This window comes from Coenobita brevimanus, chromosome 71 (assembly GCF_032717465.1).
Source record: "Coenobita brevimanus isolate Jiangsu-jjx chromosome 71, ASM3271746v2, whole genome shotgun sequence".
Lineage (NCBI taxonomy): Eukaryota > Metazoa > Arthropoda > Malacostraca > Decapoda > Coenobitidae > Coenobita > Coenobita brevimanus.
Window position 1 is genome coordinate 30,247,469 of NC_137024.1, and position 20,185 is coordinate 30,267,653.

At 42.6% G+C, this 20,185-nt stretch overlaps 1 protein-coding gene across 1 annotated transcript in view; it reads left to right on the forward strand.

Moving 5' to 3' along the window:
• Positions 1–20,185, forward strand: part of barc (RRM1_TatSF1_like and RRM2_TatSF1_like domain-containing protein barc) — a 129,991-nt gene that overhangs the window by 93,940 nt on the left and 15,866 nt on the right. Inside the window, exons 5-6 of the mRNA XM_080277978.1 lie at positions 5,823–5,992; positions 19,812–19,998. Of these exons, the coding sequence (XP_080134104.1) occupies positions 5,823–5,992; positions 19,812–19,998 (357 nt within the window). The remainder of the gene's footprint in view (positions 1–5,822; positions 5,993–19,811; positions 19,999–20,185) is intronic.

Genomic DNA, 20,185 nt, shown 5'->3' on the forward strand with positions numbered 1-20,185 from the left:
CTTGTCTCCACTTAACAACACAGTATCATCTGCAAACAACAGTACAGGGAGTTTCCAAACACTGCCTTCACTCACTAGGGCCACTCCAACATCCACTGCCCTACCTTGTATCTCTTTTATAACCCCATCCATATACAGATTGAACAACCATGGGGACATGACATCCTTGTTTCAATCCAACCTTCAGATAGAAAAATTCACACAGTTCACTATCCATATGCACTGCAGCCTTAGCACCCTCATACATAGTCTTCACAGCCTTCAACAACTTCCCATCTACTACATATGAGGCCCTGCACGTTAAAAGAGGCGAAGCGTCATGCCAGCTGAAACCTGTTCTTTTTCACCAGCTGCTCTTTCAAACACTACCCTATGGCTGTACAAAGTCGCTTTGCTCATTTCTGATTAGTGCAGTAAGAGTGAAACTCTGAAGCGACCTTGTGCAGTGATAGGGTAGTGTTTGAGGGAGCAGCTGGTGGAAAAAAAAACAGATTTCAGTTGGTGTGGCGCTTTGCCCCTTGTGGCGTGCAGGGCCTCATATATTCTCAATACTTTCCAAAATCCTTGTCTATCCACCGTCATACGCTTTCTCCAAATCCGTGAAGGCCACATACAACTTCTTTCCCTTCTGTAGAAACTTTTCCACTAAAGATCTGAGAATGAATATCTGATCTACACAACCTCTTCCCCTCCTAAAATCTCCCTGTTCTTCTCCAACTAATTCCTCTGTTATTTCCCTAACTCTGTCAGTAAGTATCCTACCATTGACTTTTCGTATTACACCAAGAAGACAATTGCCCCTATGATTATCACACACTTCTTCCCCATTTCTTTTGTACAGGGGAATAATTATACCTGACTTCCAATCCTCTGGGACTCTACCTTCCTCGCAGGCCAATCTGCACATCTTCCACATCCATTCTACTACTATCTCTCCCCCATGCTTCAGCATTTAACCACACACTCCATCAATTCCTGAGGCATTCCCCATTTTAACTTTCTTTATTGCTTCCACAATTTCCATCCTACTGATTTCTTCCTCTCTTCTCACATCCCTTCTTCTCCCAGCCATTCCCCACCCACTTTATACTCCAAAATGGGGAGAAGCCCTATCCTCACACACAGGGTTAGACCTATATACAAACTTGCAGGAAAGTTCTTTGTAACAGTTTGTAAATTATCTGACACGTGGAGCTAGCATCCTAGATCTTGTCTTAGCCAAGTCAGAAAATGTAGTGAGTAATGTTATTGTAGGAGAAGAATTTAGTACAAGTGATCATCGCATAGTTACATTTAACATTAAATTCAGTGAAGACAGTGTCAAGGCCAGTTGCGAGAAAGTGCCCGACTTTAAGAGAGCAAATTTTAACAAAGGCAATTGCAGGTGCAGGAGACTGTCATCCCATTGTCGAAACTTTAGATGTCAGTGATGCATGGAATTTTTTTTTACAGAAACTCTCAACAGTGCTGTTAGGTTATGTATTCCAATGTGTAACAGAAGGCCTGCTAAAAATTGTAAACCCAAATGGTGGAACTCCGACATTAAACATTGTCTAGAAGCAAAAAGTCTTGCATATAAGAATTATAATACTACAAAGAGTCCAAGTGATGAAAATGAATACAATGCCCTTCGACAAAAAGCCAAAAAATTAATTAAATGCAGTAAGAAAAACCTTGAGAGACATATTGCAAGTATCAGTAAATCAAATCCCAAAGAATTTTTCAGTTATATAAGAAGCAAATCGGTAATAACTCCATCAATCAGTCCCTTAATCACAGATAATGGAGAGCACACTGATGATGAAACTACGATGACGATAATTCTTAATACATTCTTCGCATCAGTATTTACAACAGAAAATATACATACTATTCCTAATGTTTCCCCCATTCCTATAGAAGAGAGCAACATAATCACTGATATTACAGTTAGCAGTCATGACATACTGCTTGCAATAAGCAAATTAAAAGAGAATAAAGCACCAGGACTTGACAAAATATCGCCACATGTATTAAAGGAACTACAGAATGAAATATCAAAGCCTTTATCTGAACTTCTGAACTTATCACTTAAGAGCAGTAAGGTGCCAAACGAATGGAAGCTTGCTAATGTAACCCCAATATTCAAAAAGGGCAACAGAGCCCAACCAGAAAACTACTGTCCAATTAGTTTAAAATTGGTGGTTTGCAAATTGCTTTAAACTTTTGTCAGAGACAAGTTTGTGAAACACTTAGAAACAAAGTCTCATAAAAGATTCGCAACATGGTTTTCGTAATAATCGCTCTTGCCTCACTAATCTGCTGGACTTTCTCAATGATATGCTGATCACGTATGACGAGACTAAATCTGTTGATGCGGTCTACCTCAATTATCAAAAGGCTTTTGACAAAGTTCCACACAAAAGACTTCTTCAGAAGCTAAAGGCACATGGTTTCAGCAGCAGTGTTCTTGGCTGGGTAGATGATTGGCTTACCAGACAAAAGCAGAGAGTTGTAATAAATGAAAAAGAGTCAGACTGGACTCAGTGTTAGGTCCTATTTTTTTCTTAATACAGTAATCCCACCACTATCTGATGTAATAGAGCCAAAGGCATTTCCGGAAAGTGGTCCCGTCCGGAAAGTGGACCCCAGCCTCCTGGACTTGTACTTATGGGCCCTAACCTAGCCTGACTCAGAAAAACACCTATACAACTCCCTACTGGACATGCATAGCACCTATTTAAACCTATTTATGACCCTTTTCACACCAGTAACGGACATAAAGTATGAAATAAATGAAGAGGAACCAAAGAATGAGGAATTAGAAGTGACTGTACCTCAGCCAGGGTAGTTACAGCACATCTGTGGCCGCCTTCTCTAAGGCTTTGCGGTGAAAATACTCTTGAAGCACGTATAGTAATCCAGTGTTGTGCTGCACTTAATTCTTTGCACTGTGAGGTATAAATGTCTAACACTGCACATTGTTCTTAACTGCACCACGCCAGTTTCAACCGCCAATTTGCATTCCACAGTTAATCCTTTGCACTCTAAATTCTAATTTCTTAACACTGCACAACACTGTAAATTCCCATGTGGTCGAGTGGTGAGGTATTGCAGTTTATTCACTGTTTATTCACAAGAAATGAGCACATGTGGCATCCACTACGATTAGCATCTACCCGCAATCGAAGTTAGGCAGTAACTGTTGGAGGTGTTGGTAACGGGGAAACAGAGTTGCCAGATTGCAACGGCCACATTACCAAACTCCTCAATATTCATTACCAAATTTGTAAAGCTAGCATTTATTTTTCACTAATTATATATACAAGTGGAAATACATGTAATCACTCTCCTTATAATTAACAGCATGTTGATTATTTTCACACTATGTTGGCTAGGAAGTTAATCAGAGAGAGCAAACAATCCACCATCTCCATCGTGTGTATCTTCATACGTGTGAAAAATCCATTTGGTAATGCATTATTCTAATGCATTACCAAACAAACTTTTCATTACCAAATTGGCCCACATTTGGTAATGAAAAATCCCAAATGGCAACCCTGACAGGGGAGGGGGGAGGGGGGAAGGAGGAAAGGGTTAAGGTGGTGTAAACAGCTGTTCGGTGCCGCTCGGCAATTTCAAATTACGGTTGGGAAAAAATTTTGGATTTTGGTGGGATTTTTTTCTTTTTTTGGCCATTTTTGGGTCCCAATGGTAAGTGGGGTGTCTGGAAAGTGGGCATCCGGATAGTACAGGGATTACTGTATATGTAAATGATACTGACGAAGGATTGTGTTGTAAGATTTAAAAATTTCCCAATGATACTAAAATAGGTAACAGAACAGATACAGCACTGCAATGGCAGGCAGTTCAGAAAGATCATGGTCATCTGTTTAACTGGGCCCAAGTTTGACAAATGGATTTCAGTATTAATAAATGCAAAGGGCTAAACATTGGCAGTAAAAATGTAAGAGCAAGTTATAGCATGAATAATGTCCAACTCGATAGGGTAAACCATGAAAAAGACTTAGGAGTTATAATAACAAATGTTATGAAACCAAGCAAACAATATACAGAAGCTGTGAAAAAAGCCAGTAAATTGATTGGATTCATAGGCAGAGCATTTGACCATAAATCACTTAATATCGTGAGAGTGTGGCTGTAAATATGGATAATGGGAAGGGTGATGCCCTGGAGAGAGGAAATTATATGAACATAAAACTTTTTGACTAGATAATGAAGGTAATGAAGAGAAGTATGATAAAGGAAGTAGTGAATATTGATGGGATGCAGCTTGGGTTTATGCCGGGCAAATGTACTGCTGACGCCATATTCATTGTTTGACTTCTTCAAGAAAAATATGAAGGAATGAAAAGGGAGCTGTACTTTGTTTGTGTTAATTTGGAAAAGGCCGTTGACAGAGTCCCTCGGGAGACATTGAAGTGGGCATTGAGAAAGCATGAGATTGAGGAGTGGCTGGTTAAAGTGGTTATGGCTATTTGTGTGGGTGCTAGCACCCAGGTGAGAGTGAATGGAGATTTGAGTGATGAGTTTTCCTTGAATGTTTGTGAGCATCATGGGGCAGTCTCGAGCCCCTTATTGTTTGTCATGTTTCTTGGAGTTCTTGCATGACTTCAGTATTGGACTCCGTTGAAGATGTTGTGTGCCATAAATGTTTGTGAGCATTGTGGGGCAGTCTTGAGCCCTTTATTGTTTGTCATGGTGCTTGAAGTTCTTGCGTGACTTCAGAAATGGACTTCATGGAAGATGTTGTGTACTGATGACGTGGTGTTGATGGCAGAGATTGAAAAGGAGGCAGAGGAAAGATTTACGAAATGGAGAGTTGGAATGGGGCACAAGGGTTTGAGAGTAAACGTGGATAAACAAAAGTGATGGTATCTAGGGCTGGTGTGTGGTACTGTCAAAGCAGAGAGAGTGTAGCCATGTGTAGTTTGCCATAAGGGCGTGGGATGTAACTCAGTCATGTGCGTGTTTGTGATAGGTGGTTGCATAAGAGATGTTATTAGACCCCAAATTAATGCTGATTTTGTGTGTGCAGTGTGTCAGGGAGAATGTGTAGATGTTGTCAGGCATGAAAGGATTGATTTTGCTGGAGAGTCTGTTGATTGATTGGAGTTTTTTATCTGGGGACATGTTATGTGCGGGAGATTAAGCTTTGTGGTTAGGGGAAGGAGTGGTTGGAGGAAGTGAAGAAGCTGTTGCCTCTCCAAACATTGAGAGGGCCTCCCTCCGTGCAAAGGGATCATTTGTTAGTTGTAATGCTTTATGGCAGTGAGACCTGGGCAGGAGAGGAAGAGGATATTCATAGGCTCAAACATATAGAAATGACAATGATTGGATGGATGTGTATTGCGGCCTTGAATGCAAGGCCTGGGGGTGCTGGGATTGTGATTGAAGAGTTGAGAGGATGGATGGGACTTAAATGTATTGGTGTTGTGATGAGAATGGGTAGATTGAGATTATTTGAGCATGTTGGGAGGCTTGAGGATAACTACTGTACAGGGCGCAGAAAGTGAGAAGTGTGAACATCGAGGGTAGAATTGTGAGAGTCAGACCAGTAAGGACCTGGGACGAGGTTGCAAAGTGTTACCTCAGGGATAAGGGACAAAATAGGGAGGTTGCCGGATATTAAGCAGCATGGACAGCCACCATTAGGTGACCAAGGTCGACACATGCAACAGTATTGGTACCTTTACATGAACCACAACAACATCAGCACAGTACCAGTTGTTCTGGAATGTATGACTTATAACGAGGGCTGACTATTGTAATCATATTCTTTATTTTAAGCACATCATTCATTACCCCCTCTTCTATTGTAGGTTGAATCTGTAGAGTTGGCAGAACAGATCCTGGATGGCTACGAGGTGGGAGGGCGGAAGATACACGTGGAGAAAGCCAGATTTGAGCAGAAGGGAGAATATGATCCCAAACTCAAGCCTCGAAAGAAACCCAAAAAGGAACTAGAGAAGATACAGAGACGCCAAGAAAAGTGAGCCATTTTATAGCTTGTATTCTCATTGGTTGACTCTCTCAGGCTCCTGTGACACTCATAGCTGAATAAAACTGTCTGGCATCAGCTGAAATGGAATACGGTACTAGAGTTTTCCTAACTATGAGAAGGTTAAGGGGCCCCCTAGCACCACTTCTTCCCAGTTTGAATCAGCATCCCTTTATAGCACATTAACCCCTTCAACAGGATGGCATGAATGTATTTTTTTCTGGGCACTGCTATACCAGACAACTTGATTCAGGTAAGGGATGACTTTTCAAACCAGAGTGGTCAAATATAGCCTTTACTGTCATCCTGAATTTGAACAAAGTTATGTGAAGATAGCAAAAATATGCTAAAGTGATGTCATACATTGGCTTGGGAAGAGGGAAGGGTTCCAGAGGACTGGAAATCAGGTATAATTGTTCCTTTATACAAAGGAAAAGGGGAGAGAGAAGTATGTGGTTACCATAGGGGTATTTGCCTTCTTTGTGTGACTGGAAAGATATATGGTAGAATACTCATTGATAGGGTTAGGCATATGACAGAGGAGCTAGTTGGAGAAGAACAAAGGGGATTTAGGAAGGGAAAAGGGTGTGTAGGTCAGATATTTGTTCTAAGATGTTTAGTGGAGAAGTATCTAGAGAAGGGAAAGAAAGTGTATGCTGTATTCATGGACTTGGAGAAAGCTTATGACAGAATAGATAGGCAAGTTATGTGGAAAGTATTAAGAATATGTGGGGTGGAGGGGAAATTGTTGAGTGCTGTGAAGAGTATGTACGAAGGAGCTAGGGCTATGGTGCGAGTGGATGGTGAGCTGAGTGAGTTCTTTGATCTCAATGTGGGACTGAAACAGGGTTGTGTGATGTTTCCATGGCTGTTTAATATATACATTGATGGGCTTGTAAAGGAGGTGCAAGGTAGGGCAGTGGATGTGGGGGTGGCTTTAATGACTTGAAGGTGAGATTTGGAAGATTCCGGTGTTGCCGTTTGCTGATGATACAGTATTGTTGAATGAAGATGAATGGGAGTTGCATGGTTTGGTGAATGAATTTGGGACAGTGTGTAGGAAGAGGAATCTGAAAGTTAATGTAAACAAGAGTAAAGTTATTGTGTTTGAGAGGAATGAAGTCACAGAATGTACAGTGAGGTTGAATGGTGAGGATATGGAGAATGTGAGTGCATTCAAGTACTTGGGTAGTGTGATGAGTAAGTATGGAACGTTGGGGGATGAAGTGCGTGAAAGGGTACAGCAGGGAAGGAAGGTTGTTGGTTCACTGAAAGCAGTGATGAGAAATAGGGAGGTGAGTATGGAAGTTAAGAAGTCACTGCATGATGGTATTGTGATCCCTACCCTGACGTATGGAAGCAAGGCGTGGACCTTGCAAGAGGGGAACAAGTCAAGAGTGAGGACAGTGGAAATGAGTTACTTGAGAGGAGCATGTGTGACATGGAGGGACAGGTTGACGAATGAAGAAGTGAAAGAATGTTGTGGGATGGATTTGGATGTGGTTGAGAAGATAAGGAGAAATACACTGAGGTGGTTTGGACATGTGGAGAGAATGGAGAATGAAAGACTGACTAAGAGCGTGTATGTAGGTGAGGTGGAGGGAGGGAGAGGGAGGGGTAGACGGAGAATGAGTTGGAGGGATGGAGTTGAGAGGTATATGAGGGAGGGGGAAGTGAGTCAGGGGGAGAGTAGTCAAATGGTGGGTGACAGAGTGACTTGGAGGCATTTTGTCTGCGGGCACCCTTTGCGGGATTAGGACATCGGGCTATAGATAGATAGATAGATAGATAGATGTCATTTTAGTGAAAAGGTTAATATTTAGTAATATTACCAATGCTCACTGCATTATTGTTAAAAAGATATAAGTAGCATACCAAAAAACATAAAGGTGTAATATGGAAAGTAAACTATTGTCACAACCTTAGTGGTTCATTGATATGTCAAGAATGACACATAGACAGGCCAGGCAGTTAATCAAAGGCAGTTAAACACTTCTGGGTTTTATTCCTTTGAGGCACAGCTGAGGAACACTTGCAGAACACTTAGTTTTCTCTCTAACATCACCTCACTCCTTCACTCACTACTACTCATTCACTTGCTGACTCTCATTTAATGACTCTTATTCTGCCCTTCACTGATTACTCTCACTGTTTGACTCACTAACTGTCACTGTTTCACTGACTGTTCATCTGTGGCTGATTAAAACTCCAATCTCTGGTTCACTCTTGGCTCACTCTCTCTGGCACACTGCCTAAATCAAACTAACTGACTTGGATGCAAGACAGTCTTTAAATACTCCCCCTGTCCCCGGCCCCCTGCTAGTGCAGTCCAGAATATTCTGGTGAAGAACTCACATTTTCTATTGCAGTAATGCACATTCTAGATCCTAGGAGAGAACTCACATTTTCTTACACAGTAATACAAATTCCTTAACTAAGATAGATTGAAAACAAACAAATGTAGAAATCTCTAGAACATTCCTCATATTTCCAGATACAAGCACCAACCTAAACCTGCAACAGAACACTTTGTAGAATGTTCCTCACATCTCCAGATAGAAAACACTACCATATTCTTACCGGCCTTACACTACTGAGGAAGCGGTGGTAGAGAGCCTCCAAACCCCCTGAATCCTATGGCGTAATTTTTAGTGTAGCCCTGGTACCTGCTCATGACTATACTCAACTTGAGAATTTTGGGCTGGATCAGGTATAACTGTCATTAATCCCATCACTGCATCAGAAAATGTGGGTGATTGTGTGTGTGTATGTGCCAATGCAAGATTGTGCAAGCAGAGTGAAAGAAGAGTTCTGGACAAATGTGGAAGTGTGCATGGAGGAAAAGTTTGAAAGGAATGAGAGAGTGTTTTTAATTGGAGATATGAATGGAAAAGTAGGGAATATGAATGTGGATGGAGTAGTTTATGAGTGGGGTGTGCCTGCAGAGATGCATGAGAGTGGCAGTGCTTTGGTGGACATATGTGCCAGAAGGGGATTGGTGATAGCCAATACCCACGTCAGACACAAATGATCCATAGGTATATGTGGCGATTGGTGAGAAGGGTGGGTGGTGAACTGAATGAATGGAAGGCAATGATTGATTATGTGTGTGTGGATGATAGGATGAGAAGATGTGTAATGGATGCAAGAGCATATAGAGGTTGGGGGAGTGGACTTTCTGACCACCACTTGTTGGTGGTGAGAATTAAGATCCAAATGAAATGGAGAAATAGAAGAAGGGAAGGACAGGAGGAAGTAGTTCATACAAGGAGGGTGGAAAGGTTACAAGAAGATGAAAAAAAGACAGAATACGAGTATAAGATAAAAATGGAGGAGTGGTTGGGTAAATATGGATTGGAGCAGATGGGGGACGTGGAAGGTGTGTGCATGATATTCACAGAAGAAATCTGTGCAGCATTGAGGTGGTGTGTGGGGTGAAGAGAAAACAAAAAGGGGTGCAAGGAACAGCATGGTGGAATGAAGAGGTGAGAGAGGCTGTGGCACAAAAGAAGAAAGCATATAGTGAGTGGATGAAAACAGGGGTGTGGAAGAAGTTGAGAGACAGAAGAGAGAGTTATGTGTAGAAAGGAAGAGTAAGAGGAGAGTGGTTGAGGAATTTGGAAGGAGTTGGAGTGTAAAAATGGAGGGAATGTAAGAAAATGTTCTGGAAAGAGGTAAAGAGAGTTAGGGTGTCAAAGAAGTTAGTTGGGGAGTCTAAGATAAAAATGGTAGATTACTAGTTGAGAAGGGAGAAAAAGTGAGCAGATGGAGAGAATGCATTAAGGAATTGTTGAACACAGAGAGTGAAAGTAATGCGAGTATAAGTGGCTGGGAGATGAAGCGATGTGAGAAGAGAGGAAGAAATCAGTAGGATGGAAGTTTTGGAAGCAGTGAAGAAAGTCAAAATGGGGAAAACCCCAGGAATTGATGGAGTGTGTGGTGAAATGCTAATGCATGGGGGAGATATAGTAGTAGACTGGATGTGGATTGGCCTGCAAGGAAGGTAGGGTCCCAGAGGATTGGAAGTCAAGTATACTTATTCCCCTCTACAAAAGAAAAGGGGAAAATGAAGTGTGTGGTAATCAAAGGGGCATTTGTCTTCTTTGTACAACAGGAAAATTATATGGTAGGATACGTATTGACAGAGTTAGGAAAATAACAGAGGAATTAGTTGGAAAAGAACAGGAAGGATTTAGGAAGGGAAGAGGTTGTGTAGATAAGATATTCTTTCTTAGGTCTTTAGTGGAAACGTTTCTAGAGAAGGGAAAGAAGTTGTATGAGGCCTTCAAGAATTTAGAGAAAGCATATGACAGGGTGGATATATAAGGATTGTGGAAAGTATTAAGAATACATGGAGTAAATGGGATATTGTTGAATGCCGTGAAGAGTATGTATGAGGGTGCTAAGCCTGCAGTGCATGTGGACAGTGAACTGAGTGAGTTTTTCTAGTTGAGGGTTGGATTGAAACAGGGATGTGTCATGTACCATGGTTGTTCAATCTGTACATGGATGGGGTTATAAAAGAGATAAAAGGTAGTGCAGTGGATGTTGGAGTGGCCCTAATGAGAGAGGGCAGTGTTTGGAAATTCCCTGTACTGTACTCTTGCTTACAGATGATAGTGTTGTTAAGTGAAGATGAAGGGGAGTTGCAAGGCTTGGTGGATGAGTTTGGTAGAGCGTGTAAGAAATGAAATCTAAAGGTGAATGTAGAGAAGAGTAAAGTTATGGCCTTTGGGAGAAATGAAGTCTGTGAATGTACAGTGAGGTTGGGTGAGGAGGAAATGGAAAATGTGAGTGCGTTTAACCCACCGCATCCTGTCAACATGTGGGTACGTCACAATTTTTTTTCATGCTGAGATCCGTCGATGTACCAGTACGTTCTGCAATTGCAAGGTCCGTCATTTGCACATTTTTCAAGTTTCGCAGGTGATTTTTGGTAGGCATATGTGGGAGACCTTCCTCTATCCATCGCCTTGCAGTGACACTGCCTGACCCCGCGTGACCCCCGCACGCCATTGTCCCAGCAACTCACCTGTTATCAGTGACTTGGCCAGTAAAGACATGTCGTGCCGCAGTCTCTCTGACGACGAAATTCAAGGTGAGAGTAATTCCCCAATTGCTGACGATGTGAAGGACAAAGCTTATGTGGCGCCGGAGGAAGAAACAAGCAGAAGTGATGAGGAGGTAACATCGCCAAGGAAGGTGCGGTATGTTGATGTGTTCGGTGAGTAAAACAACGCTTATATCACCTACGTTATTGTGTGAAAGCCAATATATTCTTGTAGTACATATAAATTCGTACCAAATGAACAACTATCTACCTATTCTGAGTGGTTTGCAATAGTTACCCTATCACAGAAAACGTGCAGCAGCAGCATGGCTCCAGAGAAGATGGTATCAGGTGTTCGACGGGACACTTGTATAACGCACTTATAATCTCAGTTGAGCGCCTTTTTTTTTTTGGTATTTTCCAATGTTTCTCATAAAAAGTGGAAGTTTGAGAAAAAAAAAAAAAAAGCCTGGATGGGCATGGGTGGGTCATTGGTGAAAAATCTGCCGGGAGGTGCTGTGTTAAGTATTTGCGTAGTGTGATGAGTAAGGATGGATGTTTAGAAAGTGAAGTGCTTGGGAGGGTACAATAAGGAAGAAAGATTGCTGGTTCCTTGAAAACAGTGATAAGAAACAGGGAAGTGAGTGTGGAAGTGAAAAAGTTACTACATGACAGTACAGTATTGGGATGCCAACTCTAATGTAGAGAAGTGAAACTTGGACCTTGTTGGAGGGACACAAGTCAAGATTGAGAGCAGTGGAAATGAGTTATGTGAGAGGAGCATGTGGAGTCATATGGAGAGACAGACAGACAAATGAGGAAGTGAAGGAGAAGTGTGGTGTGGATGTGGATGTGGAAGTGATAGGAAACATTAGGAGAAACACAGTAAGGTGGTTTGGCCATGTGGAGAGGATGGAGAGTGAGAGACTGACAAGGAAAGTATGTGAGTGAGGTGGAGGGGGGGAGGGAGAGGCCAAGGATGAGATGCAGGGATGAGGTGGAGAGGTATATGAGAGAGGGGGGTGCGCTGGGAGCAGGGCAGTGAAATGGCAGGGGACAGTGGGACATGGAAGTGATTTGTATGTAGCCACCCCTTAGAGGATTAAGGCATCTGGTAATAGTTTGATAGAACCCCATCACTGTATTATATTCCTCCTAAGGTAAGTAAAATCATCTGGTAGTACTGCACAGGTATTCTCATAAGTTTAGGAGGCTTTCTAGCATCAGTTGGGATTTACTTTCTTTTGCATATTATACCTTATTATGTCAGGTATGTGTATGATGTAGTGCTGCCAACTCCCCCCCCCCCCTCCATGTGTCTGTCCACCTCTTTTCCTATGTGTCCCATCCTTGCTGTCACTATTTGTGACTTCTTACCACTTCAGGTGGCTATACACTGAGTGAAAAGCCAGATAGTTTCCAGTAGCTCAGGAAACCATTTACAGTGGTGGCCAGCCATATAAACAGATGTGGAACCTGCAGTGGTGCTCCTATTAACTGAGTGGAGAGATGCAAATGCATCTTCCACCCAGGAAGCAAACCTCCACACTAATCCCCATGCTAGGCTTTGGCAAGATGCTGTCACCCACATGGGAATATTGATTCACTGTAGGGAATGGCCCTGCAGGAATGGTTGCTTGCCTGCGGTTGATGGCTCTGCTCACTCAGACAGACTGGAGTAGTCAGCAACAAGAGAATGGAATATCATCACCTGCCAGGTGATGCATTTTCTGTTAATTCTTGCTGTGGGTACCTCCAGATGATTTCATTCAGTTTAGGAATCACTTTTCAAACAAGAGGAGTTAGCTACAGCTTTAAATGACTTAGTTCCTACAGTGCATATTTGTCTGTATGTATCAAGAGTAAACCAGTATACTACAGCACATGATTGTAGGGGTGACCTCCCGTTTCCATATGTAAACTGGTAAGGAAGAGTTGGGAGACAGCTTCCTAATCCCACAAGAATTCTGACGAGTACTATTGTAGACAGTAAGTCTCTGTCATAGGTCAGGAATGCGTTACAGAATATCACAACCTCTTCCCCCCCCCCCTCCCCCACAACTAGTAGTGTGAATTGGAAGAAGAGTCATTCTTGTTGGTAGTAATAGAAAATTAGCTCCTTCAACACAGTCTGGCCGCAGTGTGGAGTGGTGCTACCACTCTGCAGCCAGGTTGTGTTGGGAAGAATTCTGCCACCATATTCCCTGCGTGTCGGAATAGGTGACTAAAAGGGATGGGATGGGGGTCTAGGAACCCCCTCCTCTTTATTTTAAGTACCTACAATGAGACAGGGCATAGAAATGGAAGGGAGAGTGAGTTATCCCCGAACCATAAAGATTGGGTCTATAAATGTGCTTGGTTGTAGTACGATTAAGGCTAAAAGGGAGGAGATTGGGAGAATGTTTGTGGGAAGAAAGTTGGATGTGGTAGCTTTGAGTGAAACAGAGATGGAAGAAAAAGATGAATCTAAGTATGGAAGTGTGACTGGAAGGATGTCAGGTGTTGATAAAAGAAGAACGAGAGAAGGAGTGGCCTTGTTGGTGAGCGTGGAAGTGCAGCAGTGTGTGATTGATTGGAAGGAGGTGTTATTGAGTCTGACATGGGTGAAAGTGAAATTTGACACAAGTTGTGGGTATTTGTGAATGCATATGGGCCTGGTAGTGAAAGGGATGAAGAAGAGAGAGAGTTTTTCAGGAATGATGTTGATGAGTGTCTGCAGAGTTCTGGAGCAAATGTGAATGTGGTAATGATGGGAGATCTGAATGCTGGAGTGGGAAATGTAGCAGTTGAACATGTCATTGGTATGCATGGTGTGCCAGGAAGAAATGACAATGAGGAAAGAATGATAGGGATGTGTGTTGAACAAGAAATGGTGATTGGAAATACCTTGAGAAGAAAGATATTTATAAGTATACTTGGGTAAGGCAGGAGGGTGGAAGGGTTGTTGATAGAGCATTGATGGGCTATCCAGTTGTGTCCAGGAATATAAGAGGAAGATTGTTGGTTGTGAGAGTTTTGAGAGGGGAGGGTGGAGGTATATCTGACAGCTGCTTGGTGGAGGGATATTTGAAAGTAGAAATGAGGTGGGTGAGAGCTGAGAGAGTTGGGTGTGGCAGGGAGTGAGTTGGACAAAAGAAAAAGAATGACAGAGTATCAGGAGATGCTGAAAGATGAGTTGAATGCAGTGGAAGATCAGGAATGTGGCAGTATGGAGGAATGGCAGTTGTTTAAGAGTGCTCCAGTGGGGTATGTGGAAGTGGTGTGTGGTGTGAGATGAGTGGGTGGTGGTGTAAGAAAGGAAAGTGAATGGTGGTGCGAGGATGTAAGTACGGCTGTAGCTGAGAAGAGACGTGCGTATGAAGTGTAGCTTCAGAGGAAGGATGAGGTGTTATATGAGAGAAGTATAAGGAAAAGAGAAATAGGGGGAGAAGGGTTGTGCATGATGGTAAAGTGGCAAATGATGAGAGGTAGGGTAGGCGGTTGACTGAGAATTTTCAACAGAATATGAGAATGTTTTGGAAGGAGGTGAAGAGGGTGTGAAAGGGAGAGTTTGGGAAGGAAGAGCAAGTAAAAGCAGAGGATGAAAGGATGTTAATTGAGATGGATGCAGTAAGGAAGAGATGGGCAACGTATTTTGAATGATTGTTAAATATAGCAGAGGAAAGGGAGGCTGAGATTGTGGCAGATGGAAGGGAGCAAGGAATAAATGTGTTTGGGAGAGTTGAATGATTCTTTGATCACGATGGAGAAAGTGCAGGAGGCAGTAAAGGAGATGAAAGCAGGGAAAGATGCAGGTATAAATGGGTGTGCTGTGCTGTGGAATGTTTGAAAGGTAGTTGAGCGACTGTTGATGAGTGATTAGTAAGATTGCTGAATGTGTGTTTTGAGTGGTATTGTGCTGATTGACTGGGCAAGTGCATGTGTGGCTCCTTTGTATAAAGGTAAGGGTGATAAGAATGAATGTACTAGTTTCAAGGGTATAAGTCTAATGAGTGTTGTAGGTAAGGCATATGGTAGACTGTTGATTAAGAGAGTTAGAGAGGGTACAGAGGGAGTGATTGGTGATGAGCAGTGTGGTTGTAGGAGAGGAAGGGGATGCATGGATCAGGTGTTTGCCATGAGACAGGTGTGTGAAAAGTATTTGGCGAAAGGTAAGGATGTGTTTTGGGTGTTCATGGATTTAGAGAAAGCTTATGATAGAACTGATAGGGAGGCTTTGTGGACTGTTTTGAGATTTTATGAACTAGGTGGTAAGTTGTTAAAGAGAGTGAAAAGTTTTTATGTAAATAGTACAGGTTGTGTAAGAGTTGGAAATATTTTGAGTGCTTGGTTTCCTGTCAGAGTGGGGCTGCAGCAGAGATGTGTGATTTTGCCATGGTTGTTTAATACATATATGGATGGTGTTGTGAGGGAGGTGAATGTGAGTAGGTAGAGATTTGACTCTGGTGAATGCTAATGGTACAGAGTAGAATCTGAGATAGCTGCTGTTTACAGATGATACAGCACTTGTGGCTTATTCGGAGGAGAGATTGAGACAGTTGGTAGAGGAGTTTGGAAGGGTGTGAGAAAGGAGGATATTGAAAGTGAATGAGAATAAGAGTCAAGTGATGAAGTGTACGAGGTTGGTAAATGGTAGGAGGATGAATGTAGTTTTGAATGGTGAGTTGCATGAGGAGGTAGAGTGTTTAAAGTATTTAGAGTCACATGTTGCAGTGGGTGGAAGAATAGATGTAGAGGTGAAGTTTTGAATGAATGAAATGGGAATGGTGAAAATGTGTTTAGATGTCGTTTGCTTAGAATGGATGTAAAAAGAAGGAATAGTGGTACCAACTGCGTTATATGGGACTGAAACATGGAATATGGGAGTAGTGGAGAGGAAGAGATTGAAAGTAATGGACATAAGGCCCTTGAGGAGTGTGTGTGGAGTGACATGTATGGATTGAGTGAGAAATGATGAAGTGCGGAGAACTGGAGTTATATGAGAGATGACTGATCGAGTTGAGCAGAGAATGTTGCAGTGGTTTGGGCATATAGAGAGAATGGATGAAGAGTGATTGGTGAAAATGAAAACTGGATTTGATGTGAGAGGTGTAAGGCTGAGAGGAAGACCATGAATAGGATAGATGGACAAATGTGAAGAGAGCGTTAGATGCAAGAGGTATGTCTGTAGAGCTAGGAAGAATGGCTGCGTGTGATAGGGATGAATGGAGAGATATTGTGAATGAATAAATGGTGACGTGGCCCCGACAGGATGTTCTCCTGCATCTGATCTGATCATCTGATTGGGTTAGGTGCAGGGGAGGAGATGGGTCTATGATGTGTCAAGGGTAAACCAGCTCTACTGTCAGGCCCTGCTGCCGATGTTGCTGGATTGCACTGTGCAGATGACCCTTGTGCAATGTGATGCAGTGAGGAGCAGTCCCCCCTCCCCTTAGAGGTTAAGATGCGAGTAATTACTCATTCCCCCTCCCCTTAGAGGTGTGGATGAGTAATTTGGTGAGTATGTCATCCTGTCTCGGCTACCCCCCTGGGGTATAAGCCTAGGTATATAGATGGGTAGACTTCAACAATGTACTTCTGATATTTATTTGTGCTGTGTCCAGATGATTTTATTTTGATTTGGAGATACTGTATTTCAAACTGGAGAGGTCAGATATAGCCATCATTAACCATCACACTTGAGATCCTTCTTTAGTTGAAAAAACTGTCTGGTGATGGCATCATTAAAATGAAAAATGCATCATCAGACTGGGGGGTTAACATGCAATCGTCATATTTTTTTCTGAGGATGTAATTGCAAATAATGGCATTAAAACAAGGCAGCATACAAGGACTTGCCGATACTATATATTAGTTGTTAGGATATTTTAGACGTAACTTTTCTCTGCCTGTGAGTAGATGTTGTAGTGAGACATTTATTGTTAACTGTTTGTTTACCCATTCATTATAATTGTCATATTTGATTTTATTCTTGCAACCCCATAAGACTTTATTCAGCTTGATAGCGAAAGGAATAAAAACACACTTATTTAGTCCCTATGCCACAAGAGGTCTCTCCTCAGCTGATTAAAATAGTCTTAGTGGCAGGAAAAATAAAATGAATTTCAAAAATAATCATCAGGCCGAAGGGGCTTGTGGGTTGTCTTGGGAATTTTGATTAAGCTGCTCAGAAAGCGTTTGATTATCATCATTCTTGAGAATTTGGAGCAAGCTGGCTTCATAATCCTGTGAACCTGAGAGAAACCTAACTTGAACATACATTGTACCAAGAGTCAGTGCTGGTTATTGTTGGATACCTATCCATCCATCTATTTGTTGCCAGACCCTTTAATCCCGTAAGGGGTGGCCACAATCAGATCGCCTCCGTGTCACCCTGTCCACCGTCATTTCACTGCCCTCCCACCAGCTCACACCCCTCTCTCTCACGTACCTCTCCACTCCATCCCTCCATCTCATCCTCGGCCTCCCCCTCCCTCACATCCCCACCACCTTACTCACATACATTCTCCTCATTAGTCTCTTGCTCTCCATTCTCTCTTCATGACCAAAACATCTTAATGTATTCCTCCTGATGCTTTCTATCACAGCCACATCCACACCACAACACTTTCACTTCCCCATTTGTCAGTCTGTCTCTCCGTACAACCCCTCATGCTCCTCTCATATAACTCCTTTCCACTACTCTCGCTCTTGACATGTGTCTGTCCAACAAGGTCCAGGCTTCAATCCCATGCGTTAGAGTTGGTGTCACAAGACTATCATGCAGTGACTTTTTTACTTTCATGCTCACTTCCCTATCTATTTTCATTGGTTTCAAAGAACCAGGAACCTTTCTTCATTGTTGTGCTCTTTCAAGCACTTTATCCTCCAAACTTCCATCCATACTCATCACACTACCCAAGTATCTGTACTTAAATGCACTGACATTTTCCACATCCTCATCATCCAACCTCACTGTACATTCAGTGACTTCATTTCTCTCGAAGACAATACCTTTACTCTTCTGTACATTCACCTATAGATTTTGTTTCTTACACACTCTCCCAGACTCATTCACCAAGTCTTGCAGTTCCCCTTTGTCCTCACTTAACCATACAGTATCATTTGCAAACAACTGTACAGGAAGTTTTCAAACACTACCCTCTCCCATTAGGGCTACTCCAGCATCCACTGCCCTACCTAGTATCTCTTTTATAACCCCATCCATATACAGATTGCGCAACCATGGAGACATGACACATCCCTGTTTCAGTTCAGCACTCAGATAGAAAAGTTCACCCAGTTCACTATCCACACGCACTGCAGCCTTAGCACCTTTATACGTATTCTTCATGGCATTCAGCAACTTCTCATTTACTCCATATATTCTTTATATTTTCCACATTCCTTGTCTATCCACTCTGTCAAATGCTTTCTCCAGATCCATGAAGGCTGCATACAACATTTCTCCCATCTCTAGAAACTTCTGTATTAATAACCCCTAGGGTCCTAATTGCATCAATTAATTCAATTTGCGTTTAATGCCTAAGTGCCTAATCGCATCAATTGAGCGGGGCTTGTAAAAAACTGCGGAGTGCTTCCTCTGCCCCGATTATGATGTACATGGCTTCAGGCCAATGAGAACTCACCCCTGAGGTGGCATGAAGGAGGATCAGACCAACCCTGGCGGTGGGGGGGCACCCCCTACTGGGCCACCACCGTGCCACCCTCTACTCCACACCCTCACTCCCTTCTTGTCCCCCATCACCCTCCCCTCCCTCCACGCATCTGCATCTCTCCTCCCACCACCACCACCCTTGTCCCTTCTCACCCACTCTCGCCCTCCTCCCACCCTGCTAGCCTTGTGCTCCCCCTGAACCCCACCCCATCCCTCTCTCCTTGTCCCTCACTACCCTCCCACCCCCAACAGACCCCCAAGAGGTATCAGGCTGCCAAGATGTTACACAACACACTGAAGTGCTTTCTTTTCATGCGAAAAGTTGGTTATTTTTCCAACCCCTGTACCTATACAGTAGACCTACTCCCCACAGCCTCCTTTATCTCTCCACAGCCTAGTAATCTCTCCACACCTGCATACACCTGTTTTCATGGTTGGTGTGACAGAACATTTTGAAATGACCTGTGTCAATAAAAAAAATAGGTAGTTATCAAAATTTTCACGTTTTAGATTGTTTTTGAGGGGTAGCTATTATAAACTTTTTTTTGAACTTTGACGCGTGATTGTGTGGTAACCATTAGGCCTATGGGGGTGCAGATTGCATTGTCAGGTGTGTAAATTCTTCCTTTTTAGCCAGAACACAATCAATTTGCCCTTGGTGATAGTCGCCCAAACACCCCTGAATTGCGGCTGGGGAAGGTACCCTGCCCTGAAATAATTGCGGACTTTAGGGGCTAAAGACCTAATGATGAATATCTGATTTACACAACCTCATCCATTCCTAAACCTCCTGTTCTCCAGCTGATTTCTCTGTTATTTCCCTAACACTGTCAATAAGTATCATACCATATAGTTTTCCTATTGCACTAAGAAGACAGATGCCCATATGATTACCTCACACTTCTTTTTTGCTCTCTCACCTGGGTCAGTTATGGAACTTTTTGTAGATAAATGATTGTGTGAGTGAAAAATAAAAATGTAAATTGATAAATAGGGAGATGGATAGAGATTAAATAGAAATAGAGAGATAGAGTTAGATGGACAAATAAAGATGGATAGGGAGAGAGAGAGAGATAGACTAACTTATGCTGTACTTTTTGCAGACTTTTTGATTGGCGCCCAGATCCTCTGCGAGGGGAGCGTCATAAGTACGAATCCACAGTGGTGATTCGCAATGTCTTTGACCCCAGGGAATTCCACACTGCTATGGAGAAGATTCTGGATCACAAACAGGCCATTCGCAACCATTGCTCTAATTTCGGGAAGATAAAGAAGCTGGAACTTTATGATGTGAGTATCTGTATCTGCTTACTGACAGTAATTTAAGTCAGTGTATTTTTTAACATGATAGTCAGTGGAATGATTGTGCTTGGTAGGTGTATTTTAAGTCTATCTATGTATCTATTGCCAGACGCCTCAATCCCATTTGGGGTGGCCACAAACAAATCGCCTCCAAGTCATCCTGTCCCCTGCCATT